Source organism: Rattus norvegicus, chromosome 9 (assembly GCF_021556685.1).
Source record: "Rattus norvegicus strain SHRSP/BbbUtx chromosome 9, alternate assembly SHRSP_T2T, whole genome shotgun sequence".
NCBI lineage: Eukaryota > Metazoa > Chordata > Mammalia > Rodentia > Muridae > Rattus > Rattus norvegicus.
Window position 1 is genome coordinate 108,286,647 of NC_141542.1, and position 25,973 is coordinate 108,312,619.

A 25,973-nucleotide genomic window follows, 5' to 3' on the forward strand; every position below is an offset into this window, starting at 1 on the left:
GGATCAAGTCAGCGCCATGGAAAGAAAACGTCCTTGGAACTTGATAGGTGTCTTTATTTTGCCTTTTTCCCTCTCTCGATCTGTTTTTCTTTCTTTTCTGATTTACTGAATCGTGGCTTTTTTTATTTCTTCCATCTTTTAATCCACTTACCCATCTACCACATCTTTCACGCATGAATAATACTATTCATTCATTTTCAAAACGTAAGTAAGGCATTTTGCTTGCCACATTAAAGCAAATGGCTCATAGTTGGAAATATCATGAATCCCTTTTGATTTTGCTTTGACAGAGAAAGGCAGAGTATTAAGACAAGAGTTCTTGAGGCAAGTGTGGAAACCGCTGTCCACATCTCCCAGGGAAGCGGCATGACAGCAGATTCCTTCTCGCCCTTTCCCCTTCATAAATCATCGAACCTAATGTCAGGCGGTAGGAACACGCCCCTGAGCACCCACAGCTTTGGCCCTGAGAAGCTTTGTGCTAACCCATCTTTACATTGATCTAGTATAATGACTGTCTAAGAAGAATAGATCTGCAGACTTCCTCCTGCGTTTACAGATCGTTTCTTCTCCCTTTCCTCTGCTAATGTAGCTGCCTTCCTTGTGGGGCATTACATGCTGCAAGCATGAGGAGCCCATATTGCAACTGGCTCCTAACATATTCATTCACTGTCCAGCAAGATGAAGCCACAGTTAGATTCACGATTCACAAAACCTTTAACACTTGGCTTGGCAGCTTATGACTATGCCAAGAGGTCCTTTATCACCAGTGGTGTCTCAAGAAAGGATGACATCTCAATGGCCACAAGAGCGTGAGGAGTGGAGGGAGGACCATCATTTTCTTGTTGCAGATTCTGGGGTTTTGCTGAATTAAAGTTCTCTCTGGCCATGGCCAGGAATCTGTACCTGAGCCCTCAGTGTGCCTTCCTGTCTTTTTCCCGATCCTCATCCCCCCCTATTCTTGGCTTCTGGCTGTCTGGCTCCTGGGTGTCACATCCAATGTCCTGGGTATCACCAACCAGCTGGCCTCTGTTCATGGGGCCGGTCCATGTGCTTACCCTCTGTGTGTCTGATTCCGACCTTCATTCCCGGAATGTTCTACTCAGAAAACCTGCATGAACCAACCCTCAAACAGGCTTCTTCACATTTCCCCTCCTCCAAAGTCATGCAGGTCTCCATCTACTTCCTTAGTCATTTAATCTCTGCCTCCAGACTAAAATATTATTCCCTGGTTATATGTTCAGGTTATATCAAAGTCTTCTTATCTCTGAACAGTTCTGGAACATTCTACTAGGTGAGTGACACACATTTCATATTTAATGATATTCTCTCCCTTCCTGTCTTTTTCTACATTGTCTTTTCCTTCGTGCGTACCACCCACCTTGCTGGCCCAGTTGGTCTCAGCATTGGGGAAAGAGTGACCTACATCCTCCAGTCTTCTGGTCCTTTCTAGTCCTCACTCATTCTAATGACTACTTGTTATTTCCAACACTGTTTAATCTTCCTCCTTTTTCCTGTGTTCTCCTCTCCCTTCTCATTTGCTATGCCACATGGTAGCATCTTCTAACCTCCCACTTTTCAGCGATGGAGATCTTTATTTTCAGACGCTCAGTGCTGCTCTTTAGCAATCTTTCCATCCAGGGAGCCTCTACCCGCTCTTTCTGTAAGCCAGGTCAAGTATGAGAAACTCCCTTTTATAAAGAGTACATGCCAAGAAACAACCGATGGTCTTGTGTCTGTTTCCTTGAAGGAATGTCTTTTTTCAGTTGCTACCTTATAAATTCCCTCTTTTCTATTTTAATCTTGATAAGTTACCAAGCTTGCAAAGTATCCTGATATGGACATTATAGGTGTTGGCCCCTGGAAAACTTTTATAACTTCTTGAATTGGGGTGTCATTTTCTGCTCCCCATAAGAAGATTTGGGTCAATATTACTTGAAATAAGTTTTCTTCACTTTCTCTTTCTGGTCTCCTTCCAAGACATCCCTAGTGGGTGTGTGTGCTCAGCTGCTGGTTAGTATAGCACTCTCTTTCTCTCTGTTCTTTCTTTCTTCCTTTTGGTCCACTGATTGGGTAATTTCAACATAAAATTCAACATACACTGTAAGGTATAATATACCTCCACCTCCCTCTACTTTAACTAGCTGCCAATTCATCTCAGTTCCTGCTTCTACCATGCCTTTCTTGGCCCATCGTCCACAATGTCACAAAGAAGATATGTTTAAATAAATATATTACTATATTATTAATGTTTCTCAATAGTAAGTAGGATATCAGTGAGAATAGATGTGTTAAAGGGTCCTGATATATCACCATCTCCTTGCTAAGGTACTAAGTGAATTCATGAGGGGTATATGGCAACCTAGTGTTGCAGGAGAACTTGCCTTGGACCATATCAAACTGTACTCTTGAATGGCATTGCTTCAGAGTCGTGGCCTGAATATCCACCTTCCTACTTCCAGGATAGAAGATAAACATTCTTAAATTCTATAAGGAATTTAGAGTCTGTAGTCAAGGATGAACAATCTTGTCCAAATTCAATCATGCCTTTGTGATCCCTTCTAGTCCTTATCTCCCAACATTTCCTGACCATGTTTTTCATAGCACTAGAGCAGTCCAGTTCTAAGTTGGTGTGCACACATATTCATGAAAATAAAGGCGTACAGGAGAAATAGAGCCTGCAGAAATAAAACACTTTGATACCACTGTTAAGAAAGTAAAATACTATCAAATGCCTCAGGTAGAACACAGAAAGCCAAACTATAATGGACTAAAATCTTTAAACTTACTGAAATTCTACATGATCTAAATTATATATGTAATACCCTCCATTAAAAAAAAGAAGACTGATGGGGAAAACAGACTTTCATGTCTTGTTAAGAGTCATTTGGAGAAATTTGACCATTTCAGTGAGTGTTAATAAAATAATCTACCAGCCAGGGTAAGACTTTGCCAGGAACAGTCTTCATTCAGTCGTTCCAGAAAGTTCCTCTGTCTTTCTTAAATTACAGAAATCGGGAACACAGGAAGGACAGACATAGATAGACTTGGTGAAGAAACAAAACCCAGGAGAGCCAAGCTTCAGGCTAGGCAGCCCTGCATCCCCACAGTTGGCCACCATGACAGCTGCTCCACTACCTTTTTGTAAATGATATTGGAAGGCTGTAGAGCCTCTGTTCAAAAGAACCTGAGAAGGGCTATTCCCAGCTACATTTGCCAGGACTTTAGTATTGAATAGTCTCCTCAATGTCTCAAATGGTTCCACAGAACCTGAATGGCTCAACACATTCCAAAGTCTTCCCTTTCATAGAGGAGAGAGCTGAATGGCCCAAGGCCTGACATACAGGTAATACAAAAGCCCAGTGGCTCCACAGAACTGAAACAGCCCATAATCCCAAAAGCCAAAGCCAACCACTAAATAGTAGCCAATAAAAGTGATCAAAATGAGCCTCCATGGCCCAAGGGAAGCAAATTCTGGGGGGCACTGACTGGAGAGAAACTCGCCAAGGGTTGTGCACTCTTGGGAATCCACAATAAAGCCCAGACTCATGGTTCTTTGCTTCACCTAACACAGGGAGAGAAGCAGATGATATTGCCTAAAGTGAGAAGATAGGGAACGTGCCTTTAATAAAGTGATTGCAGCAGCCATGGGGATATTCAGTCTTCCTTCCTCTCTAGGGTCAGCTTGATATGAGTAATTAAGACCCTTAGTGCATCTTTTCTCCTGGAACTGCATTACCAAAATAGTTATCAGAATTTTGAACATCAAAGCCTGAGTTCTGTCAGCCACACCAACATATGCTTGGTTACTTGTTCCCAAGAGACCAACTAAAGGAACATTTAATAAAACAGCAGAAAAAGGAGTATCCATCTCATCTTGGCCAGTGGCAACTGCAGGAGATGCATTCACTGTGGCTCTATTTCAAAGGGCACAAAGATATCTGATAACTCTTTTCTCACCCTCAAGCCTATCTCTAGGGTTCTGACATGAGGTTTAGGTTTCAATAGAAGGCAGCATGTAAGCATAACTAAGCAGTCTGGTCAAGGTATGATTGCACCAATCATTGGTGAGCTATAGAGAAAGTAGAGAATCAATGGTGGCAGGGAAAGTAAAGTTAGCAGACAGAGCAAGGGGAGCTCTATGTCATAGCAACTACTCTGAACACTGTTAAATAGGGGGTACATGAAACTGAAAATAATCCAGAGCTATAGAATGTGCAACTCTTGTGGGCTGGGTGACTCTGACATGCCAATGTGACTTCACCTACCACAATGCACATCCCACACTAATGGAGGCTGCTGCTTCTTGGACTCCATGTGTGGGAACTCAGAACAAGTGGGAAACACCTGTGTTTGCTGATCAGTATTGCTAGACATCTACAAGTGCTGTAAAAATTAAGATTTATTTCTTAATGTGGCTGGTTGTTGTTGTTATTGTTGTTGTTTAGTAGAATAATCCACACATCCAGGTAATGTTGTGGGTTAAAAGTAATGTATGGGTCTGGAGATGAGTACCAGTTAAGGGATCCACAAGGAGTAAGACTGCCATGCTACTTGGCCAAGCTGGCCCTGCTGTCTCCACAAGTGACCAACAGCATCTGTTCTGCAACCCAGCATCCTTCTCCCATGACTTGAGAAAGAATACCTATTCCTGCTGCCATCTCTTGTGACCTAGGCAGCAAAGCCACTCTATGCATCAGCCTTACGTGGCTCTCCCAGTGAACTTCCCATGGGGAAACAGCATTAGTGAACGTCTACCACAGAGGAACCACAATGAGTAGGGCTGCTGTCATGGACCTGAGCCCCAGGCCAGGATCTCTTAAGTGCCCTGTGATCAGGGCCAGTGGTCACCACTAAGTGACAGCAGGCATGTCAGAGATAAGAATCTGAGAAGTGAAGGTGGAGAGGATGAGGGCAATGATGAGGGCACACAGGCCAGACCAATAGCCAGAAGAAAATGAATCCCCTCTCCTACGACTGCTGGTGGGAGTGACAACACAGCTCTGTGCTCTGGAACCTGACATTCTACCACACATAAAGGTATTCAAGTGTGCTCTTCCGTAACTTCCAGAATATAATTCATGGTTAGTGATGACTTTGGAAAGCCTGATCCCTTCACAGGACACCAGACTCTGTACTGCTGGAGAGTCAGGAGGACCTAGGTAAGGACACCCTAGCAGTAAGAAGTCTATATTTATGGAAGTCCTTGTTCGAAATAGCACAAGACCTAATATGTTTAAACTGCAGGGTCTGGTGGACCATCCACCCATGTGTGCAGATTGGAGATGGAAGACATAGTAGTCCTCCTACCTTCCTATGTAGGCAGGTAGATGAATAACATGGTGGTCCTCCCACCTTCACATGTGGGCTGGCAGATGGATGACAGGGTGGTCCTCCCACATTCCCATGTGTGCTAGTAGATGGTTGGTCTTACCATCTTCCTATGAAAGCTGATAGAAGGATGATATGGTGGTCCTCCCACCTTCTCATACAGGGTGCCACATGAGTGATATGGTAGTCCTCCCACATTCCCATGTGGGCTGGTAGATGGATGACCTGGTGGTCCTCCCACCTTCACATGTGGGCTGGTAGATGGATGACATGGTGGTCCTCCCACCTTCACATGTGGGATGGTAGATGGATGACATGGTGGTCCTCCCACCTTCACATGTCGGCTGGTAGATGGATGACATGGTGGTCCTCCCACCTTCACATGTGGGATGGTAGATGGATGACATGGTGGTCCTCCCACCTTCACATGTGGGATGGTAGATGGATGACATGGTGGTCCTCCCACCTTCACATGTGGGATGGTAGATGGATGACATGGTGGTCCTCCCACCTTCACATGTCGGCTGGTAGATGGATGACATGGTGGTCCTCCCATCTTCCTATGCAGGCTGGTAGATGAATGATGTGATGGCCCATTTGATCACGTATACAGACTGGCAGATAACTTACCAAGTGGCAAGAAATCATACCATACTCAGGGGACATTTCAGATCTTTTTAGTATGCCTTCCTTTTCAGGTTACTGCCCCATTGCATTTTTATGTATTTCTAGAAATTTTAGTTTATCATGTTCTGATTTTAGTTGAATTTTGTTCTTATTTACAGTTTTATACAATGACTGTCCATTACCACGCTCTAACTACTGTCTCACCAGCAGACCATCATGACAACATGACTGCCCCTTTCCTCTCTATACTGTCTTTACTGTACTTCTAACTCTGTGACCTCTACTCAATCTCTCATACCTCCATCCCACGTGCTCTCCCACTCATTCCCATGCTACACCATCTTTCTTCCTTTCCCCACTCCTTCCTTCTTTTGCTGCTTAAATGCTGAAACGCTTGACTCTAAAATCTATAAACTATGATTCCACAAGCATAATTCTGACACCACCATTTCTGAACTATGAGAGGGAGCCAAGTGTTATGCACAGTGTTCTCCTAAGGTTAAGGAGTGGGGACTGCTGGGAAAGTAATAGAGAGCACTAGTGTGTGTCCCCAGGTAGCTTCAGGAAGTTTAATTCTGACTGAAAAACCTCTAGAAGGAGCTCACAAGAAAGCACACACACACACACACACACACACACACACACAACTAAAACGACTAAGAGTGCAAAACCTTATGACAGTGGAAGAAGTATGAAATACTATTTCCAAAATTGGTATAGCTACTAATTCTCATGAACTAGCAAAAAAGTGTAGCTACAAGAACAGACTTGGGTGGCTCATAACACATGTTGGATGGGGAGGTGTTTACAAGGCCCTGCCCCTCCCCTAGGATATATTGACTGCTAATGGTTGAAGGGGTGGAGGGTCATATTCATCAGTGGTGTATCCATGAGTAAGTTGCCCTTGATCAAGTAAATGACTCCAGGCCACCTGTCCTCATGCAAGGGAGCCAGTGAAACACAGGCACACACACACATGACATGGAACACGTGCATACACACATGACGATGATGGGAGAAGAGGCCTTGTGGGGAAGAAGGGATTCAGATGAAGTAGCAGGGGTTGGGGGGTGAGAGGAGATAATGGAGGTACACAAGTGCCAAACCCAGACACACACCAAGCTATCTCCTCTGAGGTGTGATCAAGGACAAGAATGAGTAAGTTTTGTGCTCAGTCTTCATAGACAGAAGATGAAGCATGGACGGGAGACATAGCTAAGCACCAAGAGAGCAAGGGATCACTCACCGAAGAGAAAAGCTTTCATTTTAGTGTGGACCAGTACTTAGTGACCTGAATTTTAATCCCATTAAGCGGGATTTGTGTTAAATTGAAACAACAGAAACAAGGGGACAGAAACAGAATTGAGACCAATCACATTGGATCCTGAGAACACTGAAGGCTCAATGGCCTGAGAAGGCAGACTGATGATCATGGAGGAGCAGGCTGAACAGTCCCACACAGGGATCCATCAATTACTGCTGAGGTAAGGATAATCAGCGGAAGGAGAAAGAGGAAAGGTTATGGCCATTAGAACATGGTACCCTAATCAGATAATGACTTTAATGAGGAATACTGGGCAAGATTGCTCTGAATCATCTGCCAAATTCCTAATGGGGATATTTCAAGTCACTGAAGACCACAATCTTCCTACCAAATCACCAGGAGAGAAAAGTTATGAAGCCTGTATTGTCCAGAGCAAGTGTTATACCTCTGGAGGCTAGGGTGTTTGAGTCTCATATGCCACAGAAGATAGTGTCTCCTTAATTGGCCACTGGAGACTGTCATCTCAGCTCTACCAAGCACAATATACTCCCCAACAGAAAGAACCCAAGTATAGATGCCCACACGTGGACCCAAGAACAGGGATGGAGAGGAAGTAAGGGCAGGAAAGCCAGACCTCACACCTTACAAGACACAGAACCTGCTGCAGCCAGGGTTTGCACACACAGACTCTCACACCTAAACCTCTGCCATATCTAACTCATTCCTTTGTCAGAAAGCCATAGCTAACCTCAGAGGGGAAAAAGAACCCTGGTGCCTATATTCGGCACAGACAAGCCTCAATAGCATGGAGACCTGGGGAACATGCATGATAGCTCTCTGACTTTGGGTCTCACCTAGATAAGGTAAGGTCAGTGTTTTGCTTGTGAAAGATGCTGATGGGAGGAGGTACCTTGGGGACGTCAGGATTGTGTGTTCAGCAACAATTGTGAACTTAGCTGTGGAGACAATGCTGTTCTATTGTGTGACTGAGACTCACGTCATTCCCAGTCAGGGCTAGCAGTACTGGGAGGGTGCAGCCAGGGTATGTCATCTTGGTCACCAGTTTCAATCCCCCACAGCAGATCTATACATGGCTTCCTTCCTCTTCCACTTATGTCTCTGGGTGGGGTTCATCCTGCGCCAGCTGGAGATAGGATGCTTGTCCTCGCTCCAACAGGAAGCGTAGGACCAACTGTGGCATGGACCTATCTATGCACATCACACTGAGCACAAAGTAAACATATCTGGTAAGTACCTAGGTCCTTGTCTGTTACATCAAGAGCGAACAAATGCTTCAGGCACACCTTTGAGCATACAATGGGAAAGATAGTTATGCAGTATATGGAGGGATTTGATGAAGTCCTTCAGATTCCATGTACTCACTGTATGCCCTGTATGGTGGACACTGAAACCACTGATTCCATATGACCCAGGTACTGCCTTTGGATCCCAGAATGGTGTAGAAGAGACATTCCATCCCTCTCTAGGCAGGCTGCTAACTCCAGGAGCCCCCCTCCAGCCCCACATATTCCTCCTGGGAACAAACAGTACCAATCATGGCTAGCACCACAGGATAGTTGTATGTATTCTAGATTGTGGGCATAATGAGAAGAGAAAGTGTCCATGAGTGGCCAAAGACACTAGGCAGTGGCCAGCCTCATCCGGTTTCAATGGAAAGATGTAAGTTCTTATAAACCCCAAAGCTAAGGTTAGGACAGAGAACAGAGCATGAGTATGTCCCAAAAATGTCCAAGCCCTAGTCTTGGTGTTTCTCAGAACATGGGACTGCCCCCTCACCATGATCTCCCAACATCTAGACATTGGCAGCACCAATCCCACACATCAGGGGAGCAAAGCATGCACACTGATTGCCACTGCACACCAGCACTGGAGCTACAGCTGCTGAGGTGAAGTCAGAGTTCTGTGGGGGCACAAGAGACTCAGACTCATTCTGGGAAGAGTGGATTCCTGCTTTGATTACATCCTACAGGTGAGAGAATCACCTAGCCAGTTTGTTGGAGAGCAGAGAATTCTCACGGTCATTTGTGAATCGATAAGAAGAATGACTAGCTCAGTTTAGAGTGGTGATGGGACTCAAGAAACAGCTACATCAGTAGAGCTGCTGGGGAGTTCCTCATGGAAGTGAGGAGGCAGAGCCCCGATGCAGGGAAAGGTTTATGGAAAGGCTGTCTGTAATCTGAGAGTCATTAGGGTCTGGAAGTCTCCTTGGATCCTCAGAGCACAGCTTAGGCATCTACAGAGGGAGAGCTCAAACCCTCACTAACTATGTCTGAGGAAATGTTTCCTTTCAGGTCATGTCAGCTCATCTGGAAGGAGCTCTTAGCAGCTAGTGAACTTCTGCACAGTGCATAGCATGGCAACAGAAGGTCCTAAAAATGTGTGGAACGTGAGACTGCACCACTGAGATCTGCTTCCCCCCTCTGCCTCCACCTTCCTCTCCTCAACTGTCCCTACTCATGGCCATGGAAGTCCACAGAAATGGAAGTTTCTCCACAACGTCCTTGCAGGGGTTTGTGCTGTTGGGATTTAGGGGAGGTAAAGAAACACAGACCCTTCTCTTTGCCGTCTTCCTGGTCCTCTATATGGTGGCTGTCCTGGGAAATCTCACCATGATCGTGGTCATCACCCTGGATGCCCGTCTGCACTCCCCCATGTACTTCTTCCTCAAGAATCTGTCCTTTGTTGACCTCTGCCTCTCCACTGTGATTGTACCTAATGCCTTGGCCAACATCTTTTCTTCTAAGACCATCAGCTTTGCGGGATGTGCCACTCAGTTCTTCTTTTTCTCCGTGCTGGCTACTACTGAGGCTCTGCTCTTAGCTGTGATGGCCTATGACCGTTTCATAGCCATCTGCAGTCCCCTGAGGTACCCTGTGACCATGTGCCCTATGACCTGTGTCCGTCTGGTCCTGGGTACCTACTGTGGAGGCTGCCTGAACTCCATTGTGCAGACCAGCCTCACATTCCAGCTGCCCTTCTGCAGCTCCAATTCTATTGATTACTTCTTCTGTGACATGCGCCCATTGCTCCAGCTGGCCTGTGCCAGCACAGCTCTCAATGAGCTTGTCATGTTTGGTATCTGTGGGTTCATCGTTGTGTGTGCTGTGTTTGTGGTCATCATCTCTTATGTTTATATCACAGTGACCATCCTCAGAATGCGCTCAGGGTCAGGACGACACAAGCTCTTCTCTACCTGTGGCTCTCACATGACAGCCGTGTCCTTGTTTTATGGAACTGGCTTTGCTGTATATGGCCAGCCAGGAGGTGTGGCATCAATGGAGCAAGGCAAGGTGGTCTCTATAATCTACACTCTGATCATCCCCATGCTCAACCCCCTCATCTACAGTCTACGCAACAAGGATGTGAAGGATGCCCTTAGGAGGCTGGGACAGAGGCACAGTCTGGTGAAGGAGAGTGGCTAGAATCTTCATCGGGAGCCATGCTAGGGTCACTGAAGAGAAGGATCCTTGGGAAACAGTTTTTTTAATCTTTATTTTGAGTTCCTGTCTTTGCATCCTGTCTTCTTTGTTCTCTTGTTTCTGATTTTCTGCCTTGCTGCCTTCTTCTCTTCTATCCATTCATCTATCCATCAATCCATCTATCCACCAACACAGCCATCTCTTCGCCAGCTTCCCTGCATTCTTGAATGTAAATCATTAAGCAGGCATTTACAAAATGTGAATGACACACCTTCTTTGTCTTCCAATGCTCTACCTCGGGAAGAGGACTGAATCACTTACCCTTTGGTCGAGGGAAGGTGGAGCTACAGAGCAAAGAGCAGGTTTGGAAACCGTTGCCAACATCTCCAAAGTAAGCTACATGGCTGTGACTTTCTCCGTGACTTGTTGTGTTCAATAATAAAAAAAGATGCACCATACCATGCTAGCACCAGCCCCAGGGTCTCACTGCCTCCCTAGCTAGATCAGGGTGTAATGACCGTCCATCTCAAGGGTAGCTCTCGCAAATCCCTGTAACCCTGTAAAATCAAAACTCCAGAGGCTTGTTTATATCAGTCAGATTTATATCAGTAAATTCTTAGTCCACAAAACGCCCAAAGAACTCAGAGCCAATTGATATTGATGTAAACTGCCCACTTAGATTGGAAAAAATGTCCTGTAGTCATCCATCCCTACAGGATCTGGGCCATCCTTCTCTTCCTCGATCTTCCTTCCTACTCCCTTCTTTCCTATCTCTCCAAACTCTCAAAAACTATCAGCCCGCCATCCTTTTCTGTCCAGTTACAGGCTCTAACAGTGTCTTTAACCTATCCTTACAGACAGCAATCTAAGGTGACTTTATACCGTTCTCTCATCACCAAAATGTGAATATGTCCTTGGAGCATCCTAAGCCTTTAGAAGCTGTGTGTTGACCCAACCTTACGTTGATCTAGTATAAGAGTGGGCTAAGAACGAGAGCATTGCAGCATTCCTCCTTCACTTTACAAGATTGCTGCTTTCCCACCCTCCTCTGTTCACCGTCCTCATGGGGTAGCATAGTGCACTGTTGGAGGAATGAGGGACCTAAATGCAACTGGCTCCCAGTACATTCCTTCAACCATCAGCCAGGGGTGATAGATGATGTCACAGTTAGATTCCCAGTTCATAGAACCTTCCAAACTTGGCCTGGCAGCTTGTAACCACAGCAATTGTTATTCGTCCTCACAGATGGCTCCAATGAGGAGGAAGCTTTGGTGAGCTTCACTTTACAATAGCCTGCTACCCTCTGCCCATGGGGCTTGTCTGTGTCACTTCCCTGTGCGTCTGATCCCAGCCCTCAGTTCCATGCTGTGCCTGCATTTGGGGGCGGACAGATCTCTGAGCATGGCTAAAGGCTGAAGACATCTGCAATTGGAAAGTAAAAAGTAGACAGAGAGGGGCAAGGTGAAAATTTAGCCCAGTTGCCCTCTCTGGTCACTCTGCAGGTCTCCATTGATTTCCTTTAACAATCTACTCATGGCCTCCAGACCCCAACATCATTCCTGGGTTTCAGGTTTGACTGGTCAAAGTCTTCCCTTTTTTGTGCACTTCTGGAATGTTCTGTTCTGAATGGCCTATACCTCAATTTCAGTGATATTATCTCCTCACCCTACCCTCTTCTTCTCTTTGCTTTTGTCCCCTATCACACTATCCCACCCCCACCTCTCTGCCATCTTAATTAGTTTTTAGCAATTAACAGGGAACAGCCCATGTGATGTCGTCCTCAGTGTTAGAACTCGATGCTGGAAGAGAACAGCTGGCAGCCTCTTACTGCTCACCCTTACTCAAGTGCAAACTCATCTTCCCCTTGTAGATGCTAGTGGTGCAAAAAGTGAAGAATCAGCTTCCACACTTCCTGGGAGAGGACTAGTTCTTAGTCAGAGCCAGACTGACACGAGGAGGGACACAAAGTCTATACTGAACAGTATAGAGGAGAAAGTCAGCAAACTGCCGGCACGGTCCATCTGTACACAGGCTGCATTAAGGCGCTGTGAGCACCACCAACTAAGGGTATCAGGGCTTGGTCTGTAGATCTTCTCCCTCCATGGGGTGAAAGTATCCGCCTGCCTATTTAAGGAGAGATGAGGAAGAACATAGGCTTGAGGTCTAGAGGAAAAGTATTCAATGGGAATCTAGAAGAAAACTGTCATTACTAGAAAAAAAAAGTGATTGTTTAACAGTGTGCTAAGTGGTTTACTGCTTAGGTCGTCTGATGTTTCCCAAATGGGTCATTTTCCTATGACATGGTTGCTGTGGTAAAAAAAAAAAAATTTAAAAAAAATCGGTGTGACCGGTTCTTGTGAGTACCGCTCAGCTCGTTTCTCCCGGGCACTCTCTGACCCTGGTAGTCGTGCCGTAGGAACTAGTGCTAATTTATCTCAGCAGCTCCATGCTGGCTCCCATGGTACTCTCTTACCCAGGAGGTTCATGAGCTGTTCCAGTGTGGCACCTTGCCACACTGCCTTGTTTTCACTCATAGTTTGCTTGGCGGGTTGTTACCTCACCAAGCATATATATCCCAATTCTGTGGCGGGCTTGGTGTGTCCAGTCACTGCACCTTCTCTTGAACTCAAGTCACCACATGAAAGAAGACATCACACAATAACCTCTGATCCAATTGATAAGATATAATTTGCCCATCTCGACAGCACAAAATCCTGCACACACCCACCCCTTAACAATGTTCATAACCAATATCTGTGCACAGAGAAGGATCTTAACATCTGACGCCATGTTCTCCCAGCTCTTTCTCCTCCTTCTAAAACTTTTCTCCCACCCATCCTTCCTTCTCATACAACGACAGGTCTCGTTCTATCCTGTACCCACCTTCCTACATAAAGACATCAACCTACACATTACCCTTTCTGTCTAATTAAAAAAAAAACTTGTCTCTCAAATGTAAACTGAGCATAACTATTTTGTAATTTATAAAGCATAAAATACACCTAACACCCAGTCCAACATTTTATCAGTTAAACAGAACATTTAGTTATCTATTACAGCTTAAGAAAGGCTTAAAATCTGTTATGTCCTGACTAGCCTGTATACTATCTCATAACTATCTAATTAAATATGTATTCTTTAAGTTAAACAGCCTGGGTAAGCTATGGGACTATAAGTAGTTTCAGCCCCATCAGAAATCTGGGAATATATTATCAATATATCTGTAAATATAGGAAGCCTAACACCACTTGCAGAACTGAAACAGGTTGTAGAGACAAATTTCTACCCCCACAGTCCCCTGTTAGTAACACGTGAGAGCAAGTCTTCAGCCTTCTGGCCTACTGACAGACTTTTGAAATGCAGAATTTAAAGGGCTGATCATTCTGGCTTGGCAGAAGTTATCAGTCGACTATTGTGCAACGTATCCTTTTCTGGACAGTATTTAGTCTGTAGAATAAACAGGCAGTTTCTGTCCAGTGGCTACCTAGCCACAGGGTAATATCTCACCTGGAGGTGGAGATGTTCAATTTCTTCTTTGAATCCATCAAAGGGGAGCTGTTAGGAGCAGACATGTCTCAAAAAATGACAAATAACAATAAGTGTCACATGTGGATTTCTCGCGTTTTTTGAAAACCATCTAACTGTATAAGTAATCCGGTCTGTTGACCGTTAACTATTCTCAGCTATTTCTGATGAGAGTACCTTGAAAACACCCTAAGAGTGAACTAGGAGCCATGAATGCTATTTGGTGCCTAATTCTTATGTTTAAATCATTTCAGATTAGTTTTCTAATAGCAGTAAAGAACTGTGGATAAGCCTCATACACTTAAATGTGTTGTATAGGCACAATGCCTGTATATGACAGTAACAATATTAATTTTAAATTAATGAGAAATTAATATCAAAGAAAATCTAAACTTGTATCAAATAAATCCTGAACCAATGTAAAAGATTATAAGTTTAGCTTAGTAACAAATATAAGATTTCTACCAAATGAGTTTATTTTGAGCTAAATCCTCCCAGTTAAATTATGACCATTTCTAAATTCCTCAGATTTAGAAATGGAAAGAATAGCCACTTTTAGCCTCCCAGAGTTTAGGGAACCTGGGCGATGACTCTTCAATAGCTTCTTCAAGCAGTATGTGGGTGCTGAGATATCCTTGGGTGTTGGGGGGTAGTGAAAATGGGGGAGTTGTTGTCGCCTGATGTCTGTCTTGACTGGACCTGACTGAAAGTCCCTGAGATGAGGAATCCAAGTAGGCCAGGTCAGCATTCTGAGGACGAGCTTCTCCAGGCTGTACATTCTGCAATACATAAATCTCAAAACAAAGGTTTAGTATTGAGATATCTTTCATTTGATTCTCTTGAATTCAGTTTTTCAAATGGTTGACCTTTATCAAATCTAATCAGTACAACTCTGGAAGGTGTCCAGAGCCTGACCACCCTTTTTAAAAACACAAAGACAAAACCTTTCTCCCAAAATAGCACGTTCTTTAGTCTGTAACCAGAAAAGCTTGTATCTTGCACTCTCTCCCAGAGAAATGATATAACCACAAGACTCAAAATCACACTCATTATGAAAATTAAAACAATTTAAAGAAATGAAGTAAGCTAAGCAATCCTGCATGAGCCTGCTTAGGCTTCTCTAACCTGTCAAGCCGGAAACTAACCCAAAATTCCTGTGGAGCCCACGTTAAGAGAATAGGAACCTCCTGTTGTGGTAAATATAAAAAAATAACCACAAACCCTCGCTAGCCAGCATTGTCAAACCATGTGGCATCAGCAGGGTAAATTCATAAAAACAATTTAATCATACTTCTATTAATACCTGTCAATAATAAGCAGGCAACTTGTCAAACCAGGATTTTAACCCACAATTCCCGTGGAGCCCACATTAGAGAGAATCTGAGTATGCTGTAGACCAAAATATTACCATAGATCTGTTAAGCTCTCTGCCTGGAGCGTCAGACTCTTATTTATTAATAACTTCTATAGTATATGTCTGTATTCACTCTGCCCGGTGTACAGACTTCTGTTTTATAATAACTTTTATAACTGGCAAATATCACCACTTTCTACTTGGAGTCAGTGACTAATCTTCCCTATCCAAGTTCTGAATGCTGGGTGAAAATCCCCATGTGATTCAGATAAACTCTGTACTCTCTCCTTTTAACTATAAAACAAACTTAATAGCATTTCCATTAATACTGTCATTAAGAAGCAGGCAGCTTCTAATCTCTATCCCTGTGGCTAGGAGCAAGCAGCCTGCACTTTAAACAGCAGGGGACCTGAGCCTGCTACCTGAGTGCCTCTGTTTCTTTAAGGTTCAGGTGCTTGCAACATCACGTGACTCAACATAGCGCAAACTCCCTCCCACTTAGAAAATAAAACGTTCTCAGGCTGAAAATCTTTAATTTTTAGTGGATTCTTGCCTAAGAAGTTGGTTTGCCACTTGTTATTGTAAAAAAATAAAAAATTGGCACAATCAGTTCTTGTGCTTACCATGCTGCTCTTCGCTCCAGGGTCTCTTTCTGACCTGGGCAGGCCCACCATAAAACTAGCGCTAGTTTATCTCAGCGGCTCCATGCTGGCCCCCATGGTACTCTCTAACCCTGGTGGTCCGGGAGCTATTCCAACATGGCACCTTGCCACACGGCTTGGCTTTCACTCACAGTTCCCTTGGCGGGTTGTTACCTCACCAGGCATACACATCCCAATTCCGTGGCGGGCGTGGTGCGTCCCACTACTGCACCTTCTCTTGAACTCAATTAAGTCACCACATGAAAGAACACACCACACGATAACCTCTGATCCAATTGATAAGATATAATTTGCCCATCTAGACACCACAAAATCCTGTACACACCCGTCCCTTAAAAATATTCATAACTTGTATCTATGCACAGAGTAGAATCTTAACTGCCACCATGTTCTCCCAGCTCCTTCTCCCACTTCTAAACTTTTGTCTGGCCCATCCTTCGTTCTCACCCAATGACAGGCCTTATTCTATTCTGTACCTGCCTTCCTGCATGAAGACATCAACCTACATGTGGTGTCTGAGTACTAAAGAGTTGTGACGTTAGATGTTGACGGTTCATGAAGGAGGAGGGAAATACTTGGAGGCCACACTAATTGGTCATACGCAACAATACTAATGCTGCCTAAAGGAAAAACAGGTGAGTCGAAATACAAGTTTAGAATGCCTGAGAGATCCAGCAGTGTAGCCTATCTCTACATTTAAGAATTTGACATGCATCTACTAACATCTATCATGCATCTATCATCTATCTATCTATCTATCTATCTATCTATCTATCTATCTATCTATCTATTTATCTATCTATCTACTTATTCATTTCCTGATGAGAAGTTTCAAGAGGTTAAGACTTGAGTTTACAGGTAGAAGAGCCCTTGGGATGCTCTTGAAACTGGAGACACTCAAGAGAACCATTACTTTATTCTAGTGATATGGATCATCAGGAACATCCATGAAGCTTCACTTCAGATCTTCTGCTTAAAGGACCTGAGAAGGGCCGTTCCCAGCTACATTTGCTAGGCCTTTAGTATCCTGGATGTCTCAAGTGGTTCAACAGAACCCGAATGGCTCTCTAGGGTCACCTTGAAATAAGTAGCAAAAATCCTTAGTGTATCTTTTCTCCTGGACCCAGTTCACCAAAATTATTACCAGAATTTTTAAACATCAAAGCCTGAGTTCTGGCAGCCACATGAACACAGGCTCAGTCACCTGTTCCCAACAGACTAATGAAGGGCACATTTAATTAGACAGCAGAAAAAGGAGAAGCATTCATTTCTTCTCAGCCGGTGGCTAAGGATAAGTGCAGGAGATTCATTCAATGAGGTTATAATTAACACAAAGATATCTGGTGACTCTTCCCTGAACCCCAAGTCTATGCCTAGGGTTCTGGCATGAGGTTTAGGTTTCAACAGAAGGCAGCAGGTAAGCATAACTAAGCAGTCTGGTCAAGGTATGGTTCCACCCATCATCAGTGAGCTATAGAGAAAGTAGAGAATCAATGGGGGCAGGGAAATCAGGGTGAGCAGACGAAGCAAGGGGAGCTCTAGATCATAGCAACTGCTCTGCATACTGTAATAGGGGGTACATGAGACTACACATTAGTCCAGAGCTATAGAATGTGCAACTCGTGTGGGCTGGGTGACTCTGACATGCCAGTGTGACCTCACCTACCACAATGCACATCCCACACTAATGGAGGCTGCTGCTGCTTGGACTCCATGTGTGGGAACTCAGAACAAATGGGGACCGTCTGTGATTTCTGCTCAGTATTGCTAGATATCTACAAGTGCTATAAAAATTAAGATTTATTTCTTAATTTGGCTGGTTGTTGTTGTTGTTTAGTAGAATAATCAACACATCCAAGTAATGCTGTGGTTCAGAAGTCATGTTTGGTCTGGAGATGAGTACAGTTAAGGGATCCACAAGGAGTAAGACTGCCATGCTACTTGGCCGAGCTGGCCCTGTTGTCTCCACAAGTGACCAACCGCATCTGTTCAGCACCCCAGCATCCTTCTCCCATGACTTGAAAAAGAATACCTATTCCTGCTGCCATTTCTTGTGACCTAGGCAGCAAAGCCACTCTATGCATCAGCCTTACGTGGCTCTCCCAGTGAACTTCCCACAGAAGCAGCATTAGTGAACCTCTACCACAGAGGAACCACAATGCTGTCATGGACCTGACCTCCAGGCAAGGATCCTCTTAAGAACCCTGTGATCAGGGCCAGTGGTCACCACTAAGTGACAGCAGGCATGTCAGAGACAAGAACCTGAGGGGGGAAGGTGGAGAGGAATGCACACCAGAGTGAGGATGGTGATGAGGACACAGAAGTCAGACCGATGGCCAGAGAAAATGAGTCCTCTCTCCCACCACTGCTGGTTGGAGTGACAACACAGCTCTATGCTCTGGACCCGACATTCTGCCACATACAAAGGTATTCAAGTGTGCTCTTCCGTAACTTCCACAATATAAATCATAGTTAGTGATGACTTTGGAAAGCTCGATCCCTTCACAGGACAGTAGGCTGTGTTCTGCTTCGGAGGCAGAAGGACCTAGGCAAGGACGCCCTAGCAGTGAGAAGTCGATATTTATGAAAGTCCTTGTTCGAAATGGCACAAGATCTAATATGTTTAAACTGCAGAGACTGGTGGGCCATGCATTCATGTGTGCAGATTGGGAGATGGATGACATGGTGGTCCTCCCACCTTCACATGTCGGCTGGTAGATGGATGACATGGTGGTCCTCCCACCTTCACATGTGGGATGGTAGATGGATGACATGGTGGTCCTCCCACCTTCACATGTGGGCTGGTAGATGGATGACATGGTGGTCCTCCCACCTTCACATGTGGGATGGTAGATGGATGACATGGTGGTCCTCCCACCTTCACATGTGGGATGGTAGATGGATGACATGGTGGTCCTCCCACCTTCACATGTCGGCTGGTAGATGGATGACATGGTGGTCCTCCAACCTTCACATGTGGGATGGTAGGTGGATGACATGGTGGTCCTCCGGCATCTTCCTATGCAGGCTGGTAGATGGATGATGTGATGGCCCTTTTGATCACATATACAGACTGGCAGATAACTTACCAAGTGGCGAGAAATCATACCATACTCAGGGGAAATTTCAGATCTTTTTAGTATGCCTTCTTTTTCAGGTTACTGCCCCATCGCATTTTTATGTATTTCTAGAAATTTTAGTTTATCATGTTCTGATTTTAGTTGAATTTTGTTCTTATTTACAGTTTTATACAATGACTGTCCATTACCACGCTCTAACTACTGTCTCACCAGCAGACCATCATGACAACATGACTGCCCCTTTCCTCTCTATACTGTCTTTACTGTACTTCTAACTCTGTGACCTCTACTCAATCTCTCATACCTCCATCCCACATGCTCTCCCACTCATTCCCATGCTACACCATCTTTCTTCCTTTCCCCATTCCTTCCTTCTTTTGCTGCTTAAATGCTGAAACTCTTGACTCTAAAATCTATAAACTATGATTCCACAAGCATAATTCTGACACCACCATTTCTGAACTATGAGAGGGAGCCAAGTGTTATGCACAGTGTTCTCCTAAGGTTAAGGAGTGGGGACTGCTGGGAAAGTAATAGAGAGCACTAGTGTGTGTCCCCAGGTAGCTTCAGGAAGTTTAATTCTGACTGAAAAGCCTCTAGAAGGAGCTCACAAGAGACAAAACACACAACTAAAACAACTAAGACTGTAAAAACCTACAACAGGGAAAGAACTATGAAAAACTATCTTCCAGACTCGGTATAGCCACTATTCTTGTGAACTACTAACAAAAAGGTGAGCTATATGCACAAACATGGGCCACTTATCACTGAGAGTGGATGGACAAGTGTTTAAAGAGCCCAAGGCCTCCCCTAGGAGATATTGGCTGTTAATCGTTGATGAGGTGTTAAGTAATTTTCATCAGTGGTGTAGCCATGAGTAACCTGCCCTAGATCAAGTAAATAACCCCAGGCCACTTGTGCTCATGCAATGAATCTCATGGAGGTCAATGAAACACAGGCACACACATCATGTGGAACACATGCATACACAATGACAATGAGTGGGACGAGTTCTGGGGGGAAGAAGGGATTCAGAGGAAGTAGCAGGGAGAATGAGAAATGATAATGGAGGAACACCATGGATGCCTCAAACCCGGGCACTGACCAAGCTATCTCCCATGAAGTATGATCAAGGACAATATCAAGTCCAGAATAAATAAGTACTGTGCTCGGTCCTTACATGGAGTCTGTGGGATGAAGTAGCATGGACGGGAGACATAGTAAGCACCAAGGGAGCAAGGGGTCACTCACCAAAGAGAAGAGCTTTCGCTTTAGTGTGGACCAGTACTTACTGGTTTGAATTTTAACTCTCTGTAAAATTGAATTTGTGTTAAATTGAAACAACAGAAACAAGGGGACAGAAAGAGAATTGAGACCAATGACATTGAATCCTGAGAACACTGAAGACTCAGTGACCTGAGAAGGATGACTGATGGTCATGGAGGAGCAGGCTCAACAGTCCCACACAGAGTTCCATAAGTCCTTTCCTCGGGTCAGTATAGTCAGAGGGAAAAGTAAAAATGGCCAGGAGGCCATGCTGTGACTCAGGTAATAATTTTAATAAGGGATAGTGGCAAGATAGCTCTGAGTCATCTGCCAAACTCCTGATGGTGCCTTCACAGGTCCCCAAGGACCACAGTCTTCCTGCCAAATCACCAGGAGAGAAAGGCCACAAAGAAGATATTGTCCAGACCAGTGTTGTACCCCTGGAGGCTAAGGAGTTTGAGTCCCAGATGCTACAAAGTACAGTGTCTCCTTAATTGACCACTGGAGACTGCCATTCCCAGCTCTACCAAGCACAATATACTCCCCAACAGAGAGAACTCAAGTATAGATGCCCACATAGCAGGTATGGAGATGAAGTAAGGGCAAGAAAGCCAGACCTCACACCTTACAAGACACAGAAACTACTGTAGCCAGGGTTTGCACACACAGACTCTCACAAGGAGCAGACCTACATACACCTCTGCCACATCTAACTCATTCCTTTGTCAGAAAGCCATAGCTAACCTCAGAAGGGGAAAGGAACCCTGGTGTCTACATTCAGCACAGACCAGCCTGAATAGCATGGGGACCTGGAGAGCATGCATGATAGCTCTCTGACTTTGGGTCTCACCTAGATAAGGTAAGGTCAGTGTTTTGCTTGTGAAGGATGCTGATGGGAGGAGATACCTTGGGGACATCAGGATTGTGTGTTCAGCAACAATTGTGAACATAGCTCTGGAGACAACGCTGTTCTATTGTGTGGTAGCCTCACATCATTCCCAGTCAGGGCTAGCAGTACTGGGAGGGTGCACCAGGGTACATCATCTTGGTCACCAGTTTCAATCCCCCACAGCAGAGCTATACATGGCTTCCTTCCTCTTCCACTTATGTCTCTAGATGGGCTGTATCCTGGGCCAGCTGGAGATAGGATGCTTGTCCTCGCTCCAACAGGAAGCGTAGGACCAGCTGTGGCATGGACCTATCTATGCACATCACACTGAGCACAAAGTAAACATATCTGGTAAGTACCTAGGTCCTAGTCTGTTACATCAAGAGCGAACAAATGCTTCAGGCACACCTTTGAGCACACAATGGGAAAGTTAGTTATGAAGTATATGGAGGGATTTGATGAAGTTTTTCAGATTCCATGTACTCACTGTATGCCCTGTATGGTGGACACTGAAACCACTGATTCCATATGACCCAGGTACTGCCTTTGGATCACAGAATGGTGTAGAAGAGACATTCCATCCCTCTCCAGCCAGCTGCTAAGTCCAGGAGCCCCCCCTCCCAGCCCCCGCATATACCTCCTTGACAAGCAGTACCAATCATGGCTAGCACCACGGAATAGTTGTATGTATTCTAGATTGTAGACAGAATGAGAAGAGTATGTCTCCATGAATGGCCAAAGACACTGGGCAGTAGCCAGCCTCATCTGGTTTTCAACCAAAATGTGTAAGTTCTTACACACCCGCCAGTTAAGGTTAGAACAGAGAACTGAGCTGACATCAGATTAGAAGGCATGAGTATGTCCCAAACATGCTCAGCCTCTAGTCTTGGAGTTTCTCAGAACATGGGACTGCCCCTCACCATGATCTCCAACATCTAGACATTGGCAGCAGCAACACTGATCGCCACTGCACACCAGCACTGGAGCCACAGGGGCTGAGGTGAAGTCAGAGTTCTGTGGAGGGACACACAGAGACTCAGACTCAGTCTGGGAAGAGTGGTTTCCTGCTTCGATTCCATCTGACAAGTGACAGAACCACCTAGCCAGTTTGTTGGAGAGCAGATAATTCTCATGGTCATTTGTGAATGATAAGAAGGAAAACAGTGTAGGGTGGTGATGGGACTCAGGAGACAGCTACATCAGTAGAGCTGCTGGGGCGTTCCTCATGGAAGTGAGGAAACAGAGCCCAGATGCGGGGAAAGGTTTATGGAAAGGCTGTCTGTAATCTGAGAGTCATTAGGGTCTGGAAGTCTCCTTGGATCCTCACAGAATAGCTCAGGCTTCTACAGAGGGAGAGCTCAGAAAAACCTCACTAAGTCTGACAAAATGTCTCATTTCACACCATATCTGCTCATCTGGGAGATCAGAGCAGCTAGTGAATGTCTGCACAGTGGACAGCATGGCACCAGAAGGTTCTTATAGTCTGTGGAACGTGAGACTGCACCACTGAGATCTGCTTCTCCTCTCTACCTCCACCTTCCTCTCTTCAGCTGACCTCACTCATGGCCATAGAAGTTCACAGAAATGGAAGCCTCTCTGCAATGTCCTTGCAAGGGTTCGTGCTGCTGGGTTTCAGGGGAGGCGCAGAGACCCAGGCCCTGCTCTTTACTGTCTTCCTCGTCCTATATGTAGTAACCGTCCTGGGAAACCTCACCATGATCATGGTCATCACCTTGGATGCCCGTCTGCATTCCCCCATGTACTTCTTCCTCAAGAATCTGTCCTTTGTTGACCTCTGCCTCTCCACTGTCGTTGTTCCTAATGCCCTGGCCAGCATCTTCTTCTCTTCTAAGACCATCAGCTTTGCGGGATGTGCCACTCAGTTCTTCTTTTTCTCTTTGTTGGCTGCCACTGAGGCTGTGCTCTTAGCTGTGATGGCCTATGACCGTTTCATGGCCATCTGCAGTCCCCTGAGGTACCCTGTGACCATGTGCCCTATGACCTGTGTCCGTCTGGTCCTGGGTACCTTCTGTGTTGCCTGCCTGAACTCCATTGTGCAAACCAGCCTCACATTCCGGCTGCCCTTCTGCAGCTCCAACCGTATTGACCACTTCTACTGTGACGTGCCCCCACTGCTCCAGCTGGCCTGTGCCAGCACGGCTCTCAATGAGCTTGTCATGTTTGGTATCTGTGGGTTCATCATTGTGTGTGCTGTGTTTGTGGTCATCATCTCTTATGTTTATATCACAGTGACCATCCTCAGAATGCACTCAGGGTCAGGAAGACACAAGCTCTTCTCTACCTGTGGCTCTCACATGACAGCCGTGTCCTTGTTTTATGGAACTGGCTTTGCTGTATATGGCCAGCCAGGGGGTGTGGCATCCATGGAGCAAGGCAAGGTGGTCTCCATAATCTACATTCTGATCATCCCCATGCTCAACCCCCTTATCTACAGTTTGCGCAACAAGGATGTGAAGGATGCCCTCAGGAGGCTGGGACAGAGGCACAGTCTGGCGAAGGAGAGTGGATAGAGTCAATATCAGGAGCCATGTTGGGGTCACTGAAGGAAAATATTCCTGGGAAAGAAGAGTATCTTCTTTTGATTCTATGTCTACCAGTCCTGTTGACTTTGTTCCCAGTGTTGTGCCCTCCTGGCTTCTTTTCTGCTACCCCTTCATCTATCCATCCCCCCATGTATCCATCAACACACCCATCTGTTCATCATCTACCCTGGCTTTCTTGAATTTATATCATCAGCCAGGTGTACTTGCTGGTTTTGGTGTCAACTTGACACAAGCTGAAGTTATCCCAGTTATCCTCCCTTGAGGAAATGCCTCCATGAGACCCAGCTGTAAGGCATTTTCTCAATTAGTGAGCAAGGGAGGAGGGTCCATTGTAGGTAGTGTCATCCTTGGGTTGGTGGTCCTGGGTTCTATAAGAAAACAAGTTGAGCAAGCCAGGGGAAGCAAGCCAGTAAGTAACATCCCTCCATGGCCTCTGCATCAGCTCCTGCTTCCTGACCTGCTTGAGTTCCAGTCCTGACTTCCTTTGGTGATGAACAGCAATGTGTACAGTGTAAGCTGAATAAACCCTTTCCTCCCCGACTTGCTTCTTGGTCATGATGTTTGCATAGGAATAGAAAACTTGACTAAGACAAATTGCTATCAGCATAGTGTGTATTCCTGTGACAGCCTGATCATGTTTTGGGGACGACTGTGGAAGGACTTTGGAACTTTGGGCTAGAAGAGCCATTGGTTGTAAAGAGTTCTGTGGGATGTTCTGTAGGAGCTTGGAAGATAATGTTGAGAACAGTGCAGAGGATGGAGGCCTGACTTATGAAGTTTCAGAGAGGTGCTTAATGACTTCTTTCAGGGTCATTGGTTATTTGATTGTGAAGATTCTGTGGGGTTTTTTTTTGTTGTTAGCTGGAGCTGAAGAATAAGCTGTGATAAGAACTGCTAAAGCAAAGCCTTTGCAATACTGGGACTATTGATCCTGGTCAGCTGGAGGTAAAAAAAAAAAAAATAGTAGTGATTAAAAAGAGACCAGCATCATTGAGGTGAAATCTTCTGGGAAGTGTTTTCTAAGAACACAAAGAGGCTGTTCCCAGAGATAGTTGTTTCTGGCTCTGCCACTGGATGAGGTAATGTGTAAGAGTCACCCAGGTGGTACTGGTTTTGAAGTCATGAAGGAGTCATGCAGAGCAGCTGAGGCTTGGCACTGAGTGAAGCCATGGAAGGCCACTGGTGAAGGTGCAGCTTCAGTCCCTGTTAATGGCCCAGGACTGAAGGGGTCCATGCAAAGGATTTGAAAGTTGGCACTATGAAGAGAGCCCATGAGTGGCCGCTAGTGAAACCTAGTTGTAGCACAAGACTCCAGTGTATTGGAGATACCAGTATCATGGGAACAACAGTGTCAGTGGAATGAATCAACCTGAGCTTAGAGTGCTACAGAAGGAAGAGCTGGAGAAGTAACTGGCAAACCTTTTGAGGAGTCCAGAAGATCATGAGTGGATCCCAGACATTGGATGGTTAGAGTTTGATTTTGCTTTTAATTGTGACTGAGCACTGATATTTTTCCCTCTTGAAGGAAGGAGGTATTTTAATGGAGCCCACAGTTAAGAAACTTTGAATTTTAAAAGTGATTAGATATTTTAAAGTGATTGAAATGTTAATATGTAAAAATTTATAAAGACTGTGGGACTTTTAAAGTTATTTAGATCTTGGGGATGAATAAGAAAGTAAAGGTTAAGGCTTAATAGTGATGCATTTGTATGCCAGGTTGACAATGGGTCAATTGTACTGGTTAGTTTTGTGTGTCAAATACAAGCTACATTTGCAAGGGAGAGAAGCAGTCTCCCATAAGGAAATGCCTCTATGAGATCCAGCTGTAAGGTATTTTCTCAATTAGTGGTCAAGGTGGGAGGGCCCACCGTGGGTCTTGCCATCCCTGGGCTGATAAGAAAGCAAGCTGAGCAAGCCAGTAAGTACCATCTCTCCACGGCCTCTGCATCAGCTCCTGCTTCCTGACCTGCTTGA

At 45.1% G+C, this 25,973-nt stretch overlaps 2 protein-coding genes across 2 annotated transcripts; both read left to right on the plus strand.

Moving 5' to 3' along the window:
- Positions 1–9,702: 9,702 nt before the first annotated feature.
- Positions 9,703–10,662, plus strand: Or9s14b (olfactory receptor family 9 subfamily S member 14B). The gene is given in 1 exon segment (NM_001000751.1): positions 9,703–10,662. A coding segment is annotated over 1 exon segment (960 nt).
- Positions 10,663–22,997: 12,335 nt separating this feature from the next.
- Or9s14 (olfactory receptor family 9 subfamily S member 14) lies at positions 22,998–23,966 on the plus strand. The gene is given in 1 exon segment (NM_001000953.1): positions 22,998–23,966. A coding segment is annotated over 1 exon segment (969 nt).
- The last annotated feature ends 2,007 nt before the right edge of the window (positions 23,967–25,973 follow it).